General features: G+C 40.9%; 1 protein-coding gene across 1 annotated transcript; it reads left to right on the top strand.

The window, feature by feature from the left end:
• Positions 1–92: 92 nt before the first annotated feature.
• Positions 93–23,861, top strand: cit (citron rho-interacting serine/threonine kinase). Its single transcript, XM_087141506.1, has 24 exons — positions 93–206; positions 2,130–2,356; positions 3,001–3,176; positions 4,406–4,650; positions 5,430–5,523; positions 5,891–6,094; positions 6,921–7,074; positions 7,466–7,658; positions 8,054–8,195; positions 8,451–8,561; positions 8,789–8,916; positions 10,188–10,350; positions 12,033–12,086; positions 12,698–12,892; positions 13,689–13,805; positions 13,995–14,090; positions 15,530–15,640; positions 16,634–16,737; positions 17,466–17,619; positions 17,843–18,040; positions 19,012–19,254; positions 21,458–21,651; positions 22,135–22,270; positions 23,679–23,861. The coding sequence occupies exons 2-24, from the start codon at positions 2,137–2,139 to the stop codon at positions 23,844–23,846; spliced, it is 3,600 nt and encodes a 1,199-aa protein (XP_086997632.1). The 5' UTR covers positions 93–206; positions 2,130–2,136; the 3' UTR covers positions 23,847–23,861.
• Positions 23,862–24,061: the final 200 nt, after the last annotated feature.

Below are 24,061 nucleotides of genomic sequence, written 5' to 3'. Positions count from 1 at the left end.
TACCCAGACGTATCTCTCACGATGATAATTTGGTTGTGTTTGGTCATTGAAGCACCATACTATGTCTTCAAATTCTGATTGGACGTTTTCAATCCGAAACCGTAAAGCTGCCGCGCGGCGCGCTGCTCAATCACCATTTGATGATTTTTGAAACAGCCTACCTCACCTGTCAATACTTGTAATGCTTTTGTATTGACTGCTTTTAGGTAAGATTAAAGAGTTCCATGTATGAACATCACTTATTTCCCCTTGCAGTAGTTTATTAGCCATCAGAAAGTTATAACAGTTCCTAAAAGTCAAATTAAATAAGCCTAACGTCTGAACGTAGTGAACTGAAATTATAATCAGTTGTAGCAGACACAGAAGGCCTAGACCATGTAGACCCGTAAACAGGGCCGTCGTAGTCGTAGAGGAGTAGACGGAGGGGTATTCGTCGGACCCTGTTTACGGGTCAAAAGAAGGCCTAGTCTAGTCTGAGTAACTTGAACCCTACATGGTCGGCCTTAGACAGTTTAAGTTCGTCATGTTCGTCACTTGAAGGACCATTTTGGAGCTGAATTCGGAGGATTTTAATTCGGAGTACGAATTGTTTTGAGTGAACGCATTAGGCCTTAGGCCTAATGAGCAAAAGCCTGTGGAAGGTATAGGCCTACATGATCGCCCGACAAACTTTTAAAAAAGGCGACTTGTAGGATCCAAGTTCAACCAAAGTTACTTGGACATGTTGGAGAGTCGGACTACCCCTACCTGCCTACACTATCTGATGATGTCACCTGAACGCTACATACATGTACTATGTAGGCCTAGGCCTGGCTATGAACAATAATCATGATAATGTTGCCTGTTCTCTGTGTTGTTAAATTCTAACATTTACCTTTATATATTACAAGATTTTGTTCATGCTTCAATTTATTTCAATGAATCAAATGCTGGCTTCAGTTCAAATTTTAACAATTTTGAAATTGGAAATTAAATAGAGGAGCTACAGCGTGCAAAAAGAGACACATTTTAATCAGAATTTCCTATTTAAGAAAATGAGTTTCCAAATAGCGCCCTCACTCACTTATTCATGTCCCTATCTACGATCATGACCAGATGACGATGGCTGTTGGTGGGACTTCGAAAATGTGTGTACGCACAATCATATGCATGCGAAGTTAACAAATCGCCTCATTCTTATTAAATATTTTGACATGGTTGGCGATACTAGACTGCTATCAACTCCGTCATGTCGGGATATTAAACTCAACCGTTGAGGCAAATTGACCATTGGGCATGTTGGGACATTTTATCAAAATAAAAACAATATTATTTGTATATTATAATATATATTATATATATATATATCTTATATATATTTATATATAAAATATATATTTTATCAAAATAAAAACAATTTATGAAGTTGCCTGTTCAGACATGTTCAATTTTGACACAGCATGGACACAGAGACAACTTGACTGTGCCAAGTCATGAACAAGTCGTGTTTGGGAATATTTGCGTGCGTCACGATGCATTGCGACTCGGCATACATGTAATGTGTGCAAGAACCTGGTGACACAACGTGCATACTGCATTAGGCTTGGATGGTATTTCAATATTAGCCAATACTAGTGGCAGTATTTTTGCAATGCCAAAAAATAGGCCTACTGACTGGGGATCTATAAATACTGGCAAATACAGTGTGGAATTTCAATACCATGGTATTCTTGCTAATATGCCTTGAAAATAAAGGAAAAACCACTACTCTTTGTATTTCACTCTGTTCTCTGTGGTACAAAGCATGTCATCCAGTGTCATGTCTGCATTGTCATATGGGCTTGACGCGCGCGTGCATTTGGCAAATCACAACACCCTATTGGTTGAAGAGGCATGTAACGCACGCATACCACCTGTCCACGAGCCTTGTGCCACCGCAGTAATGGCTTCTAATTCTGGTGGTCGAATTACACAATAGCATTAAAAAACTCATCGCAATATAATTTGCCAGTAATTGCTGCATGTCTACATGTAGATAACCCAGTGTGATCTCATTACAGTGAATCATGTTGGTAAACTCATTGTGTGCTGTCAGAAGATTTATGTGAACCTTAGCGAATTTCTGTTTTGATGATATGATTAATTCACAGCAACACAATGAGCAGGTCAGCTCATAGACCTAGTGCCATGAGCACTAAAGGAATCAGTGCCCGGACCAGCTGTTTGAATCAATTATTTGTCGGTAAGACAAGCACGACAGGATGGAGAACACACATTGCTCGTGAGGGGCTGCTTGATGCACTGCTTGTATTGTATGAAGAATGCCGCAATGAACAGTTGATGAAAGACAAACACATTGCTTCATTTGTGGACAAATGTGAGTAAAAGTGATATTAAGAAGACTGATTACTGAAAATAGAGGCTGACCCAAACTGAATAAAATGGCAAAATCAAAAGACAAATTTGAGGAGACGCCATCCTTCTGGGGCATCACATTCATGAACAGGTTTCGCTTGAACACTTGTGTGCATTTTCGCAAGTCACAACACCTTATTGGTCAGAGAGAAACATTGCCCATGTACCACCTGCATGCATAAGGGATTGCCCCGTAGTTGTAGTCATGGCTTTTAATTCTGTTTGCCGGATTATGTAAGTGAATTGGCTCCAGATATTCAGATATTGAAGTCAGCCTCTGAAATATCGTGCTTTCTGGTTGTGATTAGCAATTTCATCTGTGAATGTAACATGTAATTCAATTATAGCCTTGTCTCTCTTCACCTGACCCAGTAACATAAATGCACACTGACTCCTGGATTGGTTGGAGTGCTAATGTGCATTATACTTAATAAAAGAGCCAAGAACCAAGAAAAGATGCACGTTTTTAAGCACATAAAAAGTAGCATTTTAACTGAAGTAGCTGTCTTTAAAATTAAAAAAAAAATATTTTATACATCCAGCATGTCATTTTCATTCTTGGTTGATTGGATAAATGTTGAGTTTCCTTTTTGGCTAATATTACAGATAAGTCCACTATTAATGAAGTGAAAAACTTGAGAATTGATATCAATGACTTTGAAGTCAAGAAGGTCATTGGTAGGGGTCACTTTGGTGAAGTTCAACTAGTTCGAGAGAGGATATCAGGGGATGTTTATGCAATGAAGACCCTCCGCAAAGATGACACACTATCAAAGGAAAATGTGAGTATTCCAGTATTTAGTTAGTCATACAACATTCTGATCCAGCTTTCACATGATTTCTTCGTATCTAAACTGGTACATGTACACTGCAATTATTTGGCGTTACTTTTTCTGGCCTTTTATTAGAGCTTTAGCCTTCCTTCAGTTGCAGAAGTCACAATCAAAAATAAATCACATACATTTCTCCCTGCTATGCTACTAATAATATACATGTACATGTATATACAGAGACAAGACACTAAGGGCCGGATCATAATCGGGCTTGGCTATACATGCAACTGATCAAATTTCATCAATATATAAAAGTAGGCAATTGTCGTATGATGCTAGCTTTTCGATTGTCATAACTTGTCAACAGTCAAAGCACAACTACGGTACACATGTACACGTACCAAGTTATATTGACAGTCATAGCAAGTCAGTTCTGCTTTTTGTAGGCAAGGGACCCATAAAGCTGTTAAAATGGTCACTTGACTTATTTGGACCGAGGTGACAACTTGGTTCAGAATAGATGTTTGCACAGGAGGGTTACTCATTCTGGATTTGGCACTGTGCAGTTCACGCAAAGTGGAAGGTTTCAAACAGTCATTTGGGAAAGTGTGCCTTGTCAGCCATTAGAAGCGACGGCAATGACAGTATACTACATGTATTGTTGCCATGTTCTCAATCTCTTTGCTGGAATCTTTAGTGGCTTTCTGTTCATCCCTCAATCTCATCCCTGCAAAACTAATCAGGCTTTGCACTAACTTTTTTTCCTGGGTAGCTCACTGCAGATTTTACTATCCAGTTTAGATTTTTACTAGTCCATTTATATTTTGAGCTTTCATTTATTTTTTTGTATTTTTTCCCTTAGTTGAGACTATTTTATTTCAGTCATTTGTAAAGTTGATATTTTGGAAAATAAAAGGTTGGGTGTAAATGATTTAGTACTGCAAGCATTACATCATGTACTTGTAACTTAATTTTAACTGACAGGTCACTGAATTTTTCACCAGCCCACTGGGCAACCAAGGAAGTTAATCTGGGTAGCCCGGAGTGATTTTTGTTGGAATTTGTATGCCGCACCTGTACTGTTTTGAACCCTGCTAAATACCTTTTGGTTTAGGAAAAAAGAATTCAAAAGACAGAAGTATACAACACATGCACTTGTAAGGATGCCACAGTCAAGACATGATAGCAGGGTTTACTGTTAATGAATGACATTTGGATTCTTGTGGATCGTATTGCAGATTGCTTTCTTTGAAGAAGAGCGTGATATCATGGCACGTGCCAGCAATGAATGGTTGACACACTTGCAGTATGCCTTTCAAGATGGCACTAACCTGTACCTAGTCATGGAGTTCCATCCAGGAGGGGACATGCTGTCTCTACTCAGTCGTTTTGATGATGTGTTTGAGGAGAATATGGCACAGTTTTATCTGGCTGAAATGGTGGCTGCCATCCATAGTTTGCACACAATGGGATATGTGCACAGGTAAGGCATTTGTTTGAACTGCACATTTACTGTCAATTGGCTCTTGTATACTCAACTATGCATGTTAACCACTTCCTGCCGGTAATGCTGGGCCGGGATATTTATCATTTTTTTCTGTTTTCAAAAATCTTTAAAAATTCCTATCTTCATTTACTGGACACTTACAAACACGTGAAGGACTGTCTGGTGGCCCCTCTAGCGTGACAGACAAAATCTATTGACGCCTGAGTATTTCAGCCAGGCCTGCAGCCTTGTAAAAAGAGCCCAGATTGTGCGATGTTATACAACTTTCTTTTGTTCACGAACCTGGCTCAGTGCACTGCTGACCTCTTTTCAGTAGGGGCCAGATTAGCATGCAGCGGTGCTGTGCGGCTCATCACTGCGGTGGTGGAGCGCTTTTGTCCCCAGTGGTAATCCGCTCGCTCTTAATGACCCAAATTAGGTATACTGTTTCAAAACAACGCTGAATTATCTCAACTTTTGAGAGCGAAAAAATGTCAGTAATTCCCAGCAGCCTGGTCTTTTGTTCCGAGTACGGTCTTTTGTTACAAGGCCCTGTTCCCTTTCTCCGAGTTCGGAGACCCTGGCCACGCATATAAAGCATGTGTCCGGATCCGGAATCCCCGGCAGGAAGTGGTTAACAGAGCATTCAGAAAGGTGACAAAAACTTACTTAAATGGAAGTAAGTAACCAATATCAAAACCAAATAAACCTGTGCTACACCTCAATAATTCTTTTATTTTACAAGGCATTTATGTATTTTGTTTTTCATTCAACAGAGATATAAAGCCAGATAATGTTCTCCTGGATAGAACTGGTCACATCAAACTTGCAGATTTTGGATCTGCAGCCAAGTTGTCATCTGAAAACAAGGTACAGTAAACTTCCAAGTCATGGAAGAAATGGATGTAATGTCTTCTGCACAACTGAGGAATTGCCAAGTGTTTCCAAGTGATTGCACAAACTCTGCTGAGACCATGGTACACATCGCATAGACCTGTCCTCTGCATAGGTTTGAAGGCAGCTTAATTAATAATTAATAATTTCCTGTGCTAAATTGCATGTTATATTCCATCCATCCATTGCTTCACTAAAAAGAATATGCAATCAGTCATCCCATGAAATTATTCTTACCATTGCATTGAAACTCTCTAATTTGTTTTCTGTATCTGTTGCAACTGTCATATTGCCCTAATCATTTTTACTCATATTGTTTTTGTTTTTTTCTCAACTTGTGCAGGTCTGTGCCAAGATGCCAGTGGGTACTCCGGACTATGTTGCCCCAGAGGTGTTGATGAGTATGAACAGTAGAAAGGAAGGGACGTACGGCCTAGAATGTGACTGGTGGTCCTTGGGCATTGTAGCCTTTGAAATGCTGTATGGAAAAACACCATTCACAGAGGATTCAATAGTGATCACTTACAGCAATATCATGGACTTCAAGGTAAAGTGACCTAGGCATCTGGATTCATGGTATTCCAGTGTTCCAAGCAAGCCTTAATGACCCAAAATAGTTGGACTAGGTTTATAATTAAATGGCCATGTAGAACAAGATGACATGAGAGAAATGTACATGTGTAGGTATTTATAGTCTCAGTGTCACATTTTGTTTGTGTCTGCAGTGTAATGTCTCCATAGTTGATACCTCAGGCATCACACACCTGTTTGCATACAAAGTGTGGACATTCCTTTGTTCTCCTGTGGTTAAGGAAACTTGAGGGAAAGGCTCCTTTTTCTACCACTGGGATAACTTGTTCGAGCTGGATATTTGATGATGATTTCCTGGACTGTTCTTCTTCATTTTGCCACAGATAACCTTGACCCCAAAATGCCTCTGAAACTGTTTTACAGAGAGGGCAAAACATTGTGTGGACGTGTGCGAGTCCACACAACGCCATTGCACCCTACATTATGGGGACTTCTTTTGTGTTTAGGTCCTCACAATGTATGCCATGCTTGCACACCAGTGTTGGATCTAGAGCAAATTTTGGGGGGAGGGATGCAAAGTGATGCAGACAAAGAAATGACAAAAATTATACAGGAGTTGACTGGATAAGGATGTTTTACTCCGAACAATTAGTGGCCGGGGCATATTACTGTTGCAAAATGATGTTGAAATTGAAATTTTGAAGAATTTGTAGAATCTCACTTGTATATGCCTATTATATATCAAGGGCTTGGCTGTCAAGTTGATAACTGTGAAAGTTGCCTAGTTTGTAGAAATTTGGTTCAAAACCTTTTAAATGTGTAGGAGTTGGTTATTATTGCAGAACAAGTTGAAGTTTCCTTCCGAGCCAGAAGTCAGTCATCATGCCAAGAATTTGATGCAGAATCTCCTGAGTGACAAGTTAAGCAGGCTTGGCTATGAAGGCCTGGGATGTCATCCGTTCTTCAGTAGCATCGAGTGGGCAACACTGAGACAAAGTACGTATCCCTGTGCTCTTGAGGTGTCAATGTCTCTCGTGGGAAATGACAAAGTATCAGTGAACAAGATTTCGCAAAATTGCAAGATAGAGGCCATTAAAATAGTCAGGAGGACGGAGAGTTTAAACAACCTTTTGCACACATGTAGAATGAGGAGGGCCAAAGAAACAATGTCATGTTGCACAAAGGTTTCACTTTTCCTCACTACAATATTGAGGTGAATCATATCGCGCATGCATGAATCTCCTGGCATGGTGGAATTGTGACTGACTCTGAATTTGGATTTTTTTTTTGTCCTTCGTCGTGCTTGTGAGGATGAATGCTTCACAATAATGAATAAAATGGGGAAAGGAGTAGGGTAAACTAATTTCTTTTGTGTGTACTTGTGTAGGTGTGCCACCCTTTGTACCGACTGTAACTAGTGTTGATGACACGTCCAACTTTGATGAATTTGACATTGAACCTCCGCAGTCGCGTTCTAATTTCGATACCACCAAACATGGCTTTTCAGGCCGTGATTTGCCATTTATTGGTTTCACCTACACCAAGGAACTGGTTAACGTCAGTGCTGTGGAAAATCTCAGGTTAGAAAGCATTTCAATCCCCATGCAGTGTGTGGAAGATTGCAACACCTCCAGTAGCCTATGATATCAATTGCTTGTCTGATTTCAATCTAAATTGAACGTGCATTGCCCGAAAACACCACCATGCAGTGTTCTAACGCCATTTTTCTATACTACCTTCCACTGGCAAGTGCTGTACAGTGGTCAGTTCATTTTGCAAATGATGTTTTTCTGTTTGTTGCAATACAAGTAATTGGCATTTCTCAGTCGTAAAGACACCACCTGATGCGTCATGTGATATTTACGATGCATTGATCAGTATACTGAGCGGAAGTATATTCACTCTACATTCATGATGCTATCATCGTCTGAAGTTTGTGTCGCAAATCGTTTTGTTCTTGACACTGCCCCTGTAGAAACAGTGCCAACCAGGAATGTGCATCACCAATGACAAAGAGCAACTTGGAACGGCGTCTTGCAGCAAAGACACAAGAGCTGCAAGATATTCACAGTAAATACCACCATACTGAGAGTTCGCAGGCTGCCTTGACCAAACAGGTCAGTTAATCTGTTCATCAATGCACATCCTTTTAACAGTTTTGCAGAGTCTGCCGTTTCCATAGTATGGTGTACTGTGTGTTGTCCATCCTCAAACCCTGCTTCTCTGTACATCCTTAACCATGAACTTCTCACCCTTTGCCCATCCCCAAGTATTGTTTAATTGCATTTTCCAGCTGATTTTACAACTGTAAGGCCTTAATTGCCATCCTCCGTAATTCAAGCACATCTCACTCTGACACGTCGTACCTCTAGGTAGCAGAGCTTCAAGGAGCAGTCAGAGATAAGACAGCATCTTTGAAAGCAGCACAAGCAGAGAAGACGGCTCTAGAGAAGGATCTGGCCCTCTCTGTCGCAGAGATTTCTGTAAGTCAAGTCATTACCTTTCTCTCGCGCTACAACTGTTGGTAATGCACAAGGGAAAAGTGAGCAATATGCTGCTATTCTGAATTTGGTGATGGAAAATGTTCCCAAGAAATAGAGTGCCCAGAAATGAGAGGTTTACGTAGTAGATAGCCCTTAATGAAATGAAGCCCCCAGATGCATCTTTTGTTGAAGCAATAAACATGCGTCTTCTGTGCATACTTGATTAGAATCTGAAGAGGATGTTGGAGATGGAGAGAAGCCAAATCAAGGCATCTGATACCAAAGCTGTACAGCTCCTTGGTCACATCAGAGAGGCTAACAAGAAGACAACGCAGATGAAAGATGAAGAATTCAGGTCAGTGCTTGGAGGAAGAAACAACACTATAAATGAACCCAGGCATTTAGTTATATTATGAGTTCTTCTGGTAATGATGTAGGCATTTTGATAGCTATGGTACTAAAACCTGGCCCTTGATGATTTCACTGGACTGTAGGCTCAAGCAGTGCTTGTTCCATTTCTTGGGGCTTCCCTGTTTTACAGTGATCACATGCCCAGATTTGTCATCACAAGCAGTGCTTCTTCCATTTCTTGGGGCTTCCCTGTTTTACAGTGATCACATGCCCAGATTTGTCATCACAAGCAGTGGTTCCTCCATTTCTTGGGGCTTCCCTGTTTTACAGTGATCACATGCTCAGATTTGTCATCACAAGCAGTGGTTCTTCCATTTCTTGGGGCTTCCCTGTTTTACAGTGATCACATGCTCAGATTTGTCATCACAAGCAGTGCTTGCTCCATTTCTTGGGGCTTCCCTGTTTTACAGTGATCACATGCCCAGATTTGTCATCACAAGCAGTGCTTGCTCCATTTCTTGGGGCTTCCCTGTTTTACAGTGATCACATGCCCAGATTTGTCATCACAAGCAGTGCTTCCTCCATTTCTTGGGGCTTCCCTGTTTTACAGTGATCACATGCCCAGATTTGTCATCACAAGCAGTGGTTCCTCCATTTCTTGGGGCTTCCCTGTTTTACAGTGATCACATGCTCAGATTTGTCATTACAAGCAGTGGTTCCTCCATTTCTTGGGGCTTCCCTGTTTTACAGTGATCACATGCCCAGATTTGTCATTACAAGCAGTGTTTATGCAGACATAATGCAATGCTTTAATAACGCTGTGGTCAAACTGCCAGCAATATCAAGTGTCACACTGTAATTTTTCGTGTCCCATGAGAAACCACAGTATAAATTCTGCCATTTGGAACGAATCCCCATATTTCATAATTTACTCACATGCCCAATATTTGAAGTCTATCGTCACACTTGGCAAATTCAGCTGAAAAGGTAGCATTGAAGCAATGCCATTTTCTTTCACTTGTGTAAATTTTATTTGGTACTGAACATAAATAAGCTTACAACAGGGCAAAATGATTCACTCAAACAATGATCCTCTAGTGCTTTGCTCAAAACAGTCTGCCCCTATAGTGAGTGGTCACTGCCTCTGGCTCAATAGAGAATGTAGAATAGTGTGCACAATTTACAAGATACATCATCAAGCCCACGTCATGTTGGAATTCAGTCATTGATGGGTTGAATACATGCATTGTACCTGTATTGCCTGACTGATTTCAGAGCCGAGTTGGAGGAGCACCAGCAGGCAATGGCCCAGTTGGAGTTGGACCGCTACATGGCCACTCAGAGAGCTAGCAAAATGGAAGCTGATCTCAAGACGACTACAAAGGCATGTGAGGAAGCTAAAGCCAAAGTGATTGAGCTCCAAGCTAAACTGGCTAAGGTGAGATGGCTTTGTAACTGACTGATCATTATAGCAACTGTTTAGGAAAGTCACAGAGAAATAAGGGTTATTCCTCCATGGCTGGTACGTTTCTGATCACACGGTCATGTCACATTGTGTTTATGTTTTGATGTCTGTTCCCCCCCCCCCAACTGCATACCGGTACATTTCTGATATCTTACAGGATTTTGGCCTTTTTTTCATTTTCATTTCATGTTCCTCAACTTGTTTGATTACTGGAACAGTTGAAAATAACTTTCCAATCCAAATTTGCTGTAAATCGATGATAAGCCGGTCTAATCTCCTAGTTGTACTTCAGATAAAGATGAAGGGAAAATGAACCAACCAACCAATTTGGCTGGCATGCACATGTTATGAAATTAAAAACAACGATTCGTGAAAAATATCAGCTCTTGAACTTTAGTACATGAACGCGTATGCAGTTTTTCAACAAATCAGCTCATATTTTAACCCCCAAAATGTACATGGCTTGAGTTCTTTTAAGTGAAGGGCCATGTGTACTGTCATATATTAATTGATAAACATGAAGAAAAAGATGTCATTTCTTACAGAAGAATATATAAAACATAAAATGACGCAAATAGTAATTACCGGGTACATGTGCTGTTAACCCCTTCACGGGGGGATTATTTTGACCGCAACTGCTGGGCTGTGGTATGCCCTTCATGGCAGGCTTTGTGAGGCAGCAGGCCCCATTGAACCAGCAGCTGCATGGTGAACAGACTGTATGTGTGGTATGCACTAATACTCACACAATGGTGCGGCAGTAGCAGTCCTCTGTAGCGAAGGGGTTGACCCTGAAAGAACGGGGTTATTTTGGATCATCTCACAGTGGGGGAGGGGGGATTCTGCCTCCCCTGAGAACTCGGCTGTCCCATTCCAGATTTTTTATAAAGATTGGCATCAGTACAAATGTGAATGTTTGAATCAATCTTACGTTTTTTTGTTAACACGGTTATTTTAAGTCCAAGGCCACGTACATTCCTGCCCGTGTCATTGAATATGTGTGAAAAAGTATACGTTACTGGCTAACCTGTCTTGAAAAACGGGCACCATTTAAGAATGGTACGTCCAAATTTCTGGTGTCATTATGACTGCAGGACATTACTAAAACCCTACGGCTCTGTGCATGAAAAAAATGTGCTGTGATAAATTGAGGAAAAGTGTTGAGGGGTGGTTGACTCGCCCCCTGCTCTTTTAGGGTTAAACAGATGTTCAGTGTTTGTGAACAGCTGACCACATAGCACTGTAGATGTTTAAACAATATGATCAGAAGCTAAGTTTTAAAAGAAAGTATCTAAGTTATGATTAAAATGTCTATACCCTTGGACTGACAGTAATTAAATATAAGTTTAAGACCTGACCTACCTGTATTCCGTGTTACCTTTTTGCGTTAGTGATGAATTAGTACATGTACCTTTCTGTGTAACTAAAGTATGTGAATAAAGCATGCTTTGATTGACCAGTTACAGAGAGAATGGTACCCCCTCAATTGGTGGGGTCTTAACCCACTGTAATTTAATTACTTTCAGTCCAAGTCTGTAAAGATTTGACCACAGCTGTACATTTGATTCTCAAGCATTATCATGACAGAAAAGATCAAGATAATTATGATTGGATGTTGAGCAGATTAGATGTGGATGATTTGTATCATTCCGCAGAGTAAGGAGGCATCAAGACAACAGGTTAAAGAACTGCAGGCCAAACTTGATGAGGTAAATTGTTATATATCTATTAATTTTTGTCAAGTTTTGAGCTCTGTGCCTGGACCCTGAACATGGAGTTAGACCACACTACCACTGGGCAATTATCTCGATTAATCGTGATTAGTTTGTGTGGGATTAATCAATTAGCAAAATTCACTAATTGCCCAGCGGTAGACCACTCATGCTCAGACATAGTCAACTTTGAGTCTGTTTTAATGTCAAGGTCAGCAGACTTTGTATAGTGTCATCCACTTTTGTTTGGACAAATACTTGTGAGGCAAATGGTCGGGAAACGTCTGATGTCCAAATATAATTGTTTAATCTGCAAGAATTTTTAAAAGTTGAATACTTTGTGCTTGGCAGCATCCTGTTTTTTTTTTTTTAGTTTTTTTGCATCTTTATGCCCAGTTCCTACTGGGCTCACAAGCAAACATACATATACATTGTAAGTGCCAATATATTACATCTCAGCAAATTGCAAACGTTTGATTGACTTTGCGTTTGACATTCTCTTGGAGCACCATTTAAGAAGCACACAGAACAGTTGAGGCGGCTAGGTTTCCTCTGTCATTGTAGTTCTGCTGTGAGTGTGTATCACTCGGCATTTCTCACTGTGACAGATCTCTACTGCTAGCAGTAGAGAAACAGCCCAGCTGCGTAAGAAGCTGTCCAAGGCAGTGGAATCCAGCAAGGAGGCAACAGAGCTCCTGGTCAACCTACGTCAAGAGAAGAATCGTCTGGAAGAGGAGCGAAGGAGGAGTAGAATGCAGAGGGAATGCTGTCAGGATATGAGGAACAAGATGCAAGAGGCTCTGGTAGGCTGTTGCTTACATCTGTAGTTGTGATCTGTGTCACAGGGAGTTGTAAAGGAAACTTCTTGAGCTGTGAGAATATTTATAGATATCTTCAGGTACATTGCATGGTATGCCTGAGTTGAACAATTGTTTGCTGTCACGCTTGAAGTCTTGTAGTTTTTAAGAAAAAATCTAAGCCTCTGAATTGTTAAGGCATGATATTTTAAGGTAAAGTTTATTTTTATATATTTAAAGTAAAACAGATGTAACATGAAATCCTATTTAGTTTGGTTCATATTTAAAGCTTTTTTGGCACCATTTTCCCTGAAATAAGCACTTGGCAAATATGCGGCAGGCCATTTCTGAGCTCTATTTTGGACATTCATAGTAAACCCTTGTACTTTGGCCAGGAAATCAGTTACTTGACACAAAATTTCAAAATCAAGACAGAGTCTATCAAAAGATTCCTTGAAATGATAGCGATGCTTTCCATTAAGTGTCGGAACTTCACAGAGGCTGGTTGGTGTACATGAGGTTTTATACTGTGTCCACCAAGCATAAGATGCCGGCTTGTTTTGCATAGTCCACATGCTCAACCACTATCAGAGACACCCTAGAACTGTGACTGAGATAAACACCAGATGGTGACACATGATGCTTCATATCAAGCAAGATATGAGACGGTGACAACAGTCTAGAGTGTGTGTAGCGATTGGACATGTTGGGGGGTGCCATTTGGTCTCATTTCTTGCTGGATATATGTTGCTTCCCCCCCCCATTAGAATTTTTTCCTGTCATCCACACTTGTTGATTGTAGGACTGCCAAACCTCTCTAGAGCATCGGCTTCAGACTGTAGAGCAGCGTGAAGCTAGGCTGATTGAGGAAGTACAGACAAAGCATGGTCTACATCAGGATCTCACTAAACAGATCATAGTAAGTGCACAACCTTTTGCCTGCAAAACTCAGCTAACCGTCATAACTTCTATTGTCGGAGGTGTCCCCCCATAGCGGTTTATAAATCAATTATTTATGATATTTTTGAGTGATTTGTGTATTAGCTAAACCTGTCGCTGGAAGAAGCCGTGTTCTTTGATCGGAGTGTGTTTTTGTTTGCATCTGAAGGAGTTGGAAGAAAAGTATGAGGCTGCATATGAGGAAAGAAAGCGGCTTGAAAGGAGTCTACACAAGAAGGAAACTGAAATGGAACAGAGAGTGAAGGTAGGAAGGGAAAGATTTCTTGGATGTATGATTCTGGGCTAGAGCCAATGATAGTCTTTTTAAAACCGCTTCTTACTGGGATGCCCAGTACCGGAGACATGGTGCGTAGCCTACGAGGCCAGGGTGCCCGAAATCGGGACTTTCTTTTAAAAAAAGATCCTGGGCATTTTTTTAAAAAGGTACTTGTTGTCAGTCAAAAGTTTGGGCCATCAGCGAAAGTAACTCTATCATTGATGGGCAACAATGGATTCACTTGGACCGGAAAAGTTGGCCTTTATTCATGGCTGGGGTGACTGAACTTGGAAACAGACTAAACTGCTGGGACTTACCAATGAAGGTTCGTACGCTGTTAGTGCAGAGTGCTGGCCAATAGCAGAGGTGATCTGTCATATAAATACGCTTTTGCCCTTATCCAACATATATTTATATTTAAATAATCCATCATTGTTTTGAAACAGTATCATCGTTTGCTGCTGCCACCACCTGCGGATTATCGGTGGGGACAAAAGCACTGGCTCTAGTGATTAGCGATACAATACTGCTGAGTGCTTGTGGAATTTGGCTGTCCGGTGTTGCAACACACTGGGCTAATTCCCAGAATAAAGAGGGAATTATGCGACACCACATAATGGGGCTCTTTACTGGGCAGCATGCATGGCTGCAATACTCACGCATCAGTGGAGGTTGCCTGTCAGATTAGAGTCGCCACAGGACTGTCATTCTTTTGGGTGTACACGTCCAGTAAATGAAGATGTGAATTTTTGAAGAATTTTGAAAACGGAAAAAAATTAAAAAGCGCCCAGCCCAGGAGCATAAATATCAATAACTCGACCCAGAGTGAAGTGGTTAAATGGAAGTCATGCCATGTGGAAGAACTCAATCTGTGGCTTCATCAGCTCACAGACAACCTTTAGAGTAGATATGCGTAAAAGGAGCAGTTCTTCTGTGAGAAAATAACTGTTCAATTGCTTGTGGTTTTGTCACAACTTACACTGTATAAAGTTCTGTAGCCATCTTTGGCAGAACCATTTATAATCTTTAGATTTCATTTGAGTTGGTCCTTAATTGGTTTTCAGCTTGACGTCTGATGCCAGAAATTCTGCTTTCAAATTTTATCTTGTGTCTCAGAAGTTGTCAGCTAAACATGGCTAAACTAACTTCTTTGTCAGCAACTTGGTCACAGGTATTTAGTATTCACACAGCAAAATACTGTGGTGGGAATTCCCATAAAATCTCAAAACAAATTGTTCCTTGTCTCCATCATGTTTCTGAGATAGACACTTAATCCTTTTTTTTTTCAAGAATGGAATCCTTTTGATGGATCAAGTTGATTAATTCTGCCTATTTCCCACCAAATCCAGTATGACCAGCCTTTCATTTACGGTTTCAGTTATCCATGTAGACTGATTGGATATGATATTGTTGCTTTTGAATGGCAGGATCTGCAGCAGCAATTAGCCATTGCTAAGAGGGAGCAGCAGGCTGTCGTGGAGAGACGAATGGCTGGTGCCTCAGAGGAACAGCAGGTTAAGATACAGGAACAACAGGCAGTGAGTACCAGCCAAACACAAACAGATATCTTGTTAATTACTATCCATTCACAAGCAATGATTTCATTTTGATCTTCATGGTGAACTTGCCTGCTATCTGAACAGGCAGTTTACATGTGAGTACATCTTCCATGTGATTACATCTTCCATGTGATTACATCTTCCATGTGATTACATGTTACATGTGATTACATCTTACATGTGATTACATCTTACATGTGATTACATCTTACATGTGATAACATCTTACATGTGATTACATCTTACATGTGATTACATCTTACATGTGATTACATCTTACATGTGGTTACATCTTACATGTGATAACATCTTGCATGTGATTACATCTTACATGTCATTACATCTAGGTATAGGAAAATTAAAATAGTAAGCTTTCACAATGCCAATAGCCTTCCTCATAATATTAGCATACAGCATAACGATGCCATGTTTTGTTTACATGTGCACTCTCCTATGGGGACTTGGTGGATCGTGTCCTACCTTGCTGCCACAAGGCACACGTGTAAACACAGCATGACGTAATTGTGTTAAGGTCTATTTTCAAGTGGCGTTTGCCGTTTGTGGGTCAAATTTTTATAAACTCTGGTAAACTAACTTGTTTATATCTGTAGCTTTAAATTTGTACAAGCTCCAAACCTGCCTACATTCGCATGATTCACATAAGCTCTTATGAGACAGTTTTGAGAAACACCCTAAGCTAACACCCATTGTTCACTGTGGGTTAGAATCTCACAGAGATGTCAGACCATTCCAGAGTTGATATTTCTGATGCAAGCAATACACCAAACCATACGCAGTCTATTTAGTCCAGGAAATCAAGTTTGAATTAATTGGATGTTTTCCTATGCCTCCCTGCAAGCGATTTGCCTTGAGTGTTCAACAGTCCGTACTTGTTGGTCTTTACTCTTATCAAGTTGCTTGTTGTCAGTATACAGGGAACCAATCTCAAGTGTTTTTGGTATCATTGCACAGACCATCACCATGCTACAAAGCAAGGTCGGTGTGCTTGAAAGGCAAATCGAGGAGATGATAGAAACCAAACACGACAAACTACAACAAGAAAGGAAAGAACTCAAGTAAGTGTGACACATCTCATGAAGCACATTACATTGCTTTCTGCCGTGGTGTGAACCCCTTCAATGCACGACTGCACTTCTCTCAGACAGTAGTTCCCTATTCATTCAAATCTGAATAGTATGCTATTATATGGATTCTTGTGTGCGTGGGCATCGGTAGTCTCTACGATCTTGCTGTGTCACAAACTTATATTGTAGGTAGTTCAGTTTGTCAGAAAGAAGAAGTCTTTGAACATTTTCTAACACATCAGTCTGAAAATAATGTCATGTAGTGGCATTTCATTAAAAAGGCGTGCAAATGGTAATTTTGATCACATGCTAAACTTTCAGATTGATAGGTTTCTCATCTAGCATATTCTTTTCAGAGTTCCTATAAACATTTTGAAAAATACTCCGCTGAGCTCCTATGGAAGACTAAACTTCCAACAAGAGAGGAGTTTGGCCACTGATAATACCCGTACAAGCTTGAGAGCCATGAGTTGATTACCGTTACAATTAGCCTGGTTGTCTTGGAGTAAACCATAGAATATCCTGGTCTCTGATAGACTCACCTTTGTGAAGGCATACAAACTGTGAGTAAATCATGAAAGAGATTTTACATTGTACTGCCACAAACCTTCACATCGTTGCTGAGCCCACCATGCAAACTTTTAAATTACATTTCACCCGTTTCCATTGTTTTTTAACTTCTGGAACCGTTTGATTGGACTTGACGTACATTGTCGCAGACGTGTCGGGGAGGAGAAAGTTGCCGATCTCCAACAGGAGAAATACTACCTTGAGACACAACTTGGCAAGGTAGAATGTGAGCTGAAGAGAGCCACCATCGGCCAGGAAAGCTTCCAAAAGAGGATCAGTGAGCTACAAGGACACCTTGACCAGGTAGATAAGAAGCCGCCGTAACATTGCCGTTATCATCAGAATGGTATGCTTAGCTTTGTTTATCCAAAAAGAAATAAAACAGGATTGTGCCCTCGTTACTCTGTGGAAACAGTTCTCGTAGTCGTCCAGTGGATTTTTAAAATGTCCAGATTTCCCTTGTTTTTAGAAGCTTGGGTACTTTAGCATTTTCAGAATTGCAGAGAACAGCTTTTCCTTTTGGCAGAATGCTAAATATCATGAGCAAGAGATGCAGGAGTTACGTCAGCAGCTCAGAGATGCCCACGCTATCACCAGGGATGCCAACCAGAATATTCAGCAACTAGAGGATGCTAAGGCTGTGTTGCAAGACAAAGCCAGCAAGCTACATGCAAAACTAGACTCCTACAAGAAGGAGGCAGAACAGCAACTACATCAAATACAGGTACGGACAAGTTCAGATGGGACACGAGAAGATATTGAAACTAAAGGAAAACTGAGACTGAGGGTTATTTGCCAGGGTTTCAGTTCAGGAAAATAGCTGCCAACATGTCCTGTGTGGCTGGAATGGCATGTTACCAGAAGGTATAATCACTGGTCCTGTGACTGGCCTAACATATCCAGCAGGTGGATTTACTGTTTATGTGATCAGGACAGATGGATTGGTCGATGAAGATGCCTGCCACAAACTTTCAACTCTTGCTGGAACAGCAGTTAGGAATTAAGTGTGTCTGGGGTAGGATCCGAAGTAGTTGCTGCCCTCGTAACACCATTTCCACATGTCAGAATATTTCAGAACATGAAGCATTGACAGATGTGCTTGCAATTTGACCATGTGTAGTTCTAAGGGATTGTCTCATAACTTGGAATAGTTAGAATGATCAATTTGAAATACCTAGTTTTCATTCCAGTAAAGGCAGCTATTCTACAGGGAACACAACATTCCCATTGGAATGCTGCTTCAGCACGGTCAATGCACAAAGCGGACCATTCATACTATCTGTTTCAATGAAACGCTAGCATGCCAGTGGTTTCAATGAACGCTACCATGCCAGTGGAAACTGTTTAGCAGAACACCAAATGCTCCCAACTTTTGAGATGCTCCCTAAACAGAATTGTGATATCATCGAAACATCTTTTTTCTCAGTTGATAGTTCATCAAAACACAAAATGGCGCTAACAGTTCTTCCACTGGTAGCTTTTTGCAAATTTTCTGTGAAATGGACACCACAGAAATTTGGGAATACATGTATAAAAAGGTTCTTGGAATTTTCTATATATGTACATAAAAGGTAGATGGTATTAACATCAGTGGATCAGTTAACTTCACCCAGTTCCCTATGTCTTAGTTTTGTCCTCAATCATCCATTGCAGTAACTACAGTTGCCCTGAACATTTTTTTTCCATCCCGCTTAGGAAGAGAAACAAGAGATTGAAGATAAGTTTGAAACCCTGAAGAGCAGCTGTACCGTGATCACAGAACTTGAAGAGCAGCTGACGGAGACATCAGAACGTTGCCAAGAACTCATGCTACAGAATAATGAGATGGAGAAGGAGATTGAAGGACTGAGAGAGCAGAATGAAAAACTGGAGCTGAACGGAGAGGAGACTGACGAGGAACTCAGAGAGAAACGAAGGACATGCGCTAATCAGGAACTGGTAAGGAATGGTTTCATTACACATTTTTTAAGCCTCAGAGGAGGTTCTGGTCATTACTGGTGACATTTTTGTCATTGGCAGATTTGTCGTGTCCTAATCGTAATGTATCAATAACCACTTCTTGGATTGGGCAGGCCATGCAAAGGGGGAGGGATGGGAAATAGTTGATGGGTGCATAGCAGTGTTTGAGTACTCATTCTCGTACTCGAGTATACCTAAGTACTCAGCCTGTACTTGAATATCAGTACTCAAAAATTCATTGTACTTGGCCCGTACTTGATTCTTTGTACTTGGATTTTGGGTGTGCTCAACCCTTAGGTACTCGGTACTTGACCCTTGTACTCGAGATCAAGTACTTGTATCTGCAAGTTGGGAAAATTAAATAAAAAAAATTAAATCCTGTTGACATTTCTGTCTTCATTACACCATGGAGAAAGGACACAGAAGGAGTTTTAACTGCCCGGGCTCTAACTTCTGGCCAATTACCACTTCCTGACATTTCTATAACCAGAATGCAGCGTGCACTTGCTAAGCACCACCTGTTTCACAACCATAAGACCCCTTTGTACTCTATGATCATCACCACAATTTTTCGTTGGTAATCTACATCCTTAATTAAAACTTTGAGTACTGAAGTATTGGAAGTTGAATATTCATGCCATCGTTGGTGCCCCGTATGATCTGACCACAACATCAAATTTAATGCTTGCGCAGTTGCTTATATTAGGCTGAGTACCCGAAGTGTTCTTGTGCAGTTACTGCCCTAATTAACGCTTTCTTCTGGACTTATTTTGGGAATAAATAGCCAAGTTTATAAGATTTTGTGTTTTATTTGAATTATTTTTAATATGGAATTTATACAAAAAGGCATTTTATGAGATCTCATGATCACTCCTTGTGATGAAATAGTGCATTTTGTTTGTTATGAACTTAACTGTCCTGTGGTGTTCAACATGCTGTTGGCCAGTCTTAGCCAAATTCATACAGAGACTTTGAAAACTGATGTTTCAGAGTGAAGAAAAGAAAATTACAAACATTGCATGGATAATGGAAAAGTGTGTCAAAATTTAAACAAAAAAGTTCATTCACGAAGGCAGAAGTAAATTTAATGGTAGAGACTTTTTTTCTCTGTTTCCTGGTCACTGAGATACACATAAGTTGTCGTTAATTGCAAAGAAAACAGCAGAAATATTGCGAGGATATTACTGGCCCCACTTGTCCGGCTTAGATACGGTAGTAACGGGGCATTTGTGGAATGTTTACTATTGTTTGTCTGGCCATGCGGCGATGATTATCAAGTACTTCGAAGTGTCAGAGTTGTGACTCCTGTATCCTTCCTCCATGGTTATACTACACTGTACATGTACATCACGCAGCTCTACAGCTGCACGTCGTAAAAACATTGATGTTGAAAGATTTCTGCAAGTTAATTCACAGAACTTGATACCTTGTCTATGTATTTTCTGTGTTCATGAATTTCATATGAGGTTGTATTGCTTGTACTGAAGCAAGCGTGTTTCCACAAATTTCCTGCCGCGGCACAAGTTTATCACCCATCCCTTTAGGTGCATCTCGAACGCTTACCACGCAGTGAACAGACATTGTTTGCCAGATTCCTGCTGTGATTACTTGACTAGCATTGTGTAGAGTGGTGTGATTGTTCATAATTCTTAAGAACCTTCGATTGTAGATATGTTTAAATTGATTAAGGCAACTTTTCATCACTTTTTATGATGTAAACATTTTTTGTATAAATAAAAGTTGAAAGTGGTAACTACTCGGTACAGGTGATAAGTGTATGGTGTTTGAAGTGTTTGCATTTCATTTGCATAAAACCGTCTTGGTATGACACATGTATATGTACTCCCACTTGGACTTCGGTACTCGGACTTGGCCCAGTACTCGGCCTTGAACGTACTTGTACTCGGTGCTTTGGACTCGGACTCATCACCAATGTACTTGTACTCGGCCCGGGACTCGGCACCTAAAGTACTCGGAGTACTCTGTACTCAGGTTTGAGGACATGATGCCAACATTGGTGCATAGTGCTCAAATTACTCACCGTGGAGATGAACTTTTGCAAAACTAAACATTGCTTCTTCATTGCCAGACTTGAGTAAGTGAAACACCTGTTCCATAGGCAGAGCTCAGTCTTGCTATTTCTACATATTTTCAGTAACCTTTCTTATAACCCCCATGTCAGACCATCTCAATGCTGAAGTCATCTTGCATGATGCTGGAGGAGCAGATTGTAGACATGGAAGCCCTGAGTGCTAGGCTGGAAGACAAGGAGATGACACTTAGAGAGGAGAAGGAGAATCTGGAGGAGGAACTGAATCAGAAGATGATGGAGCTTCAGAAAACTGGCCAGGCACTGGACACTGAGAAGCAAGCTAGGTAACAATATGATAGTCACATTACTTGTGTTGTGGAATATTAGCCTTGATGACATTTCACCAATTAATGGTTCAGTTGCAACCCTTTGTTGCTTGCTGCCTGAATGACATTAAAACCTCAAATGGATTTCTCTGGAGAGTCATTTTTAGTACTTGTACAATATTTTGTCTCACAACTTTGTCTTTTGAACACATTGAGGACAACCTCGGAGCAACATTGCTACTGGTACAATGAACAGGCCATTTGCAGTACTTGGCTAAACCAGTTTACCACCCGTGGTCAATCTCCATTAGTCTGTCAGACAGTGCTGATTTGTGTATAAAAAAGAGCAACCACCAAATCATGAGGTTGAATGTTTACGTAACCCACCACTGTGAAGATACACAAGTTGAACAATCTATTGAAGCATAGTATCATGGATGAAAGTGAGCAGTGTCCGTGTACTGCTTGGGCAATATGGAATCTTCTGTTATTATACTTTAGAGAGTGGTCTGAAGAGAAATTGAAGGAGGCAAACAGCGCCTTGCAAGAAAAGGAGAGGACACACAAGGCTCAGATTGAGATGTGGCAAGCACATGTAGACGAACATAAAGAGAAGGCAGGCAAGATGGCAGAGAGTGTGAGTATTACAGCCACTGTGCGCTGGTCATACCAAACTCAGCTGATCATCATGACATGAGTCTGTCATTCTGCACATCCAATCTCACACCCAATGGAGTACATTGAACTTCGCAGAGGCCAATATTACTGGATAACTTGGAGCATTTTCGAATCCCTGTTCTTGACAACACTCGAGTTACACGGGAATGGTGTTCTTGAGCAGGTTGTTACGAACCGGCAGGTGCGTGTCGGAGACAAAGCAATGCCAAATGGCTGACAGATCTCGAATCTTGCACTTATTTGAGGACTATTCAGAAGATGAATGTGAAACCGATCAAAATATTATCTTCATAGCAGCCCCTCTTTCCAGGGAGAAGAGAGTGAGAGTTCATGGGTTGACCAAAAATGTAATTCCGGCCATGCAGGAATCGGAATTCAGATCCCATTTTCACCTGTCTACCAAGGCTGTTGAATATATTCTGCATAATCCATCAGTTTGTTCTAGCTGCACCTCGATCAACCCTGCAACAACTGCGGACTGGCAAAAATCGATCCGCAAACACCCTCTGTGGTCTGTTTGTCATGTTTGAGACTGCTGTTCTCATGTCAGGTCTACCCGAGTGTTGTCAAGAACAGGGATTCGAAAACACTCTTAGTGTCCAGAATCATCTTAATATTTACTCTTCAGCTTTTGGTTGCCTGTGTTATTCTGTGAACAAAGTACTTTCTATTCCTCTACTTAGAAGTTGCAGAGAATACAAGTAGGGTTGAGTCATGGTCAGGACAAATTTAACCCCTTCGCGGCTAGACATGCCGTAAAAATTATGATCCTCAGCCCGCTTTTCAACTATCATTCTCGGCCCACGCTCTAGCAAACACGGTGAAAGAAGGCATACCCTGGCTCTTGTATATATGGTGATTGGCCTTTGTGTGTAGCCCAGAAATGAAAAGAATTTGCATCATAATCACCAGCTTCACAATAGTTCCACTTTTAAAAGAGGCAACGGGAATGTGGAAGAGTGAGTAAAGCCGCATACCACCGAACAATGAGCCTTTTCACTGTGTAAATCAAAGCGTGCAGAGCACGCAGTGCCACAAACCGAGAATTTGCGGTTTGGCAGGTGGCCTTTGTGGCCAAGCGAGGCTGGAATTCTTGGAGTCGGCTTTCGGAAAGAAATTCCCGGTGCGAAGGGGTTAACTCATTCATTCTCAGGGTAATCCAAATTTGTTTGGTATGTGTAACATTCAAACTATCTTATCTCTTTTATGGAATTTTAAATCAGGGAAATCACCCACATGGAGGTCATGTGTAACAGGAATGTGTGAGAGTGAATATGAATGGAATAATTGGCTTTGTGGAGTGTACATTCAAGCAAGCACAGTCTTATGATACTTGATACTTGATACGCTGTTCCTTATTTCTGTAGATGAGTGAACTTGAAAAACAACGAGCTATCCTTGAAGTTAATCTCAAGGAAGTGGAGAAGACATGCAGTCAGGAACAAGAAACTAATGAACGCCTTGAGAAAGAGGTAATTGTTCCTGTAATTTGCCACTGTGTGACACTAAGCCAGCTGTGCTGTAGGCATAGATGACAGGGATTGGGGGGTGCTGTAGGTATAGATGACAGGGATTAGGAGGTGCTGTAGGTATAGATGACAGGGATTAGGAGGTGCTGTAGGCATAGATGACAGGGATTAGGAGGTGCTGTAGGTATAGATGACAGGGATTGGAGGGGTGCTGTAGGTATAGATGACAGGGATGGGGGGTGCTGTAGGTATAGATGACAGGGATTGGAGGGGTGCTGTAG

The sequence above is a fragment of the Acanthaster planci genome, linkage group LG09 (genome assembly GCF_054643075.1).
Source record: "Acanthaster planci isolate LZ-2023a linkage group LG09, COTS_SCS, whole genome shotgun sequence".
NCBI lineage: Eukaryota > Metazoa > Echinodermata > Asteroidea > Valvatida > Acanthasteridae > Acanthaster > Acanthaster planci.
The sequence above is the reverse complement of the archived record's forward strand: the minus strand, read 5'-3'. Positions and strand labels throughout refer to the sequence as shown.

Coding starts and splice junctions, on each gene's coding strand:
- cit (XM_087141506.1), top strand. CDS start 2,137: ATGAGCAGGTCAGCTCATAGACCTAGTGCCATGAGCACTAAAGGAATC. Junction 7,075..7,465: donor GTGGGCAACACTGAGACAAA/GTACGTATCCCT, acceptor GTACTTGTGTAG/GTGTGCCACCCTTTGTACCG. Junction 12,087..12,697: donor TGCAGGCCAAACTTGATGAG/GTAAATTGTTAT, acceptor TCACTGTGACAG/ATCTCTACTGCTAGCAGTAG.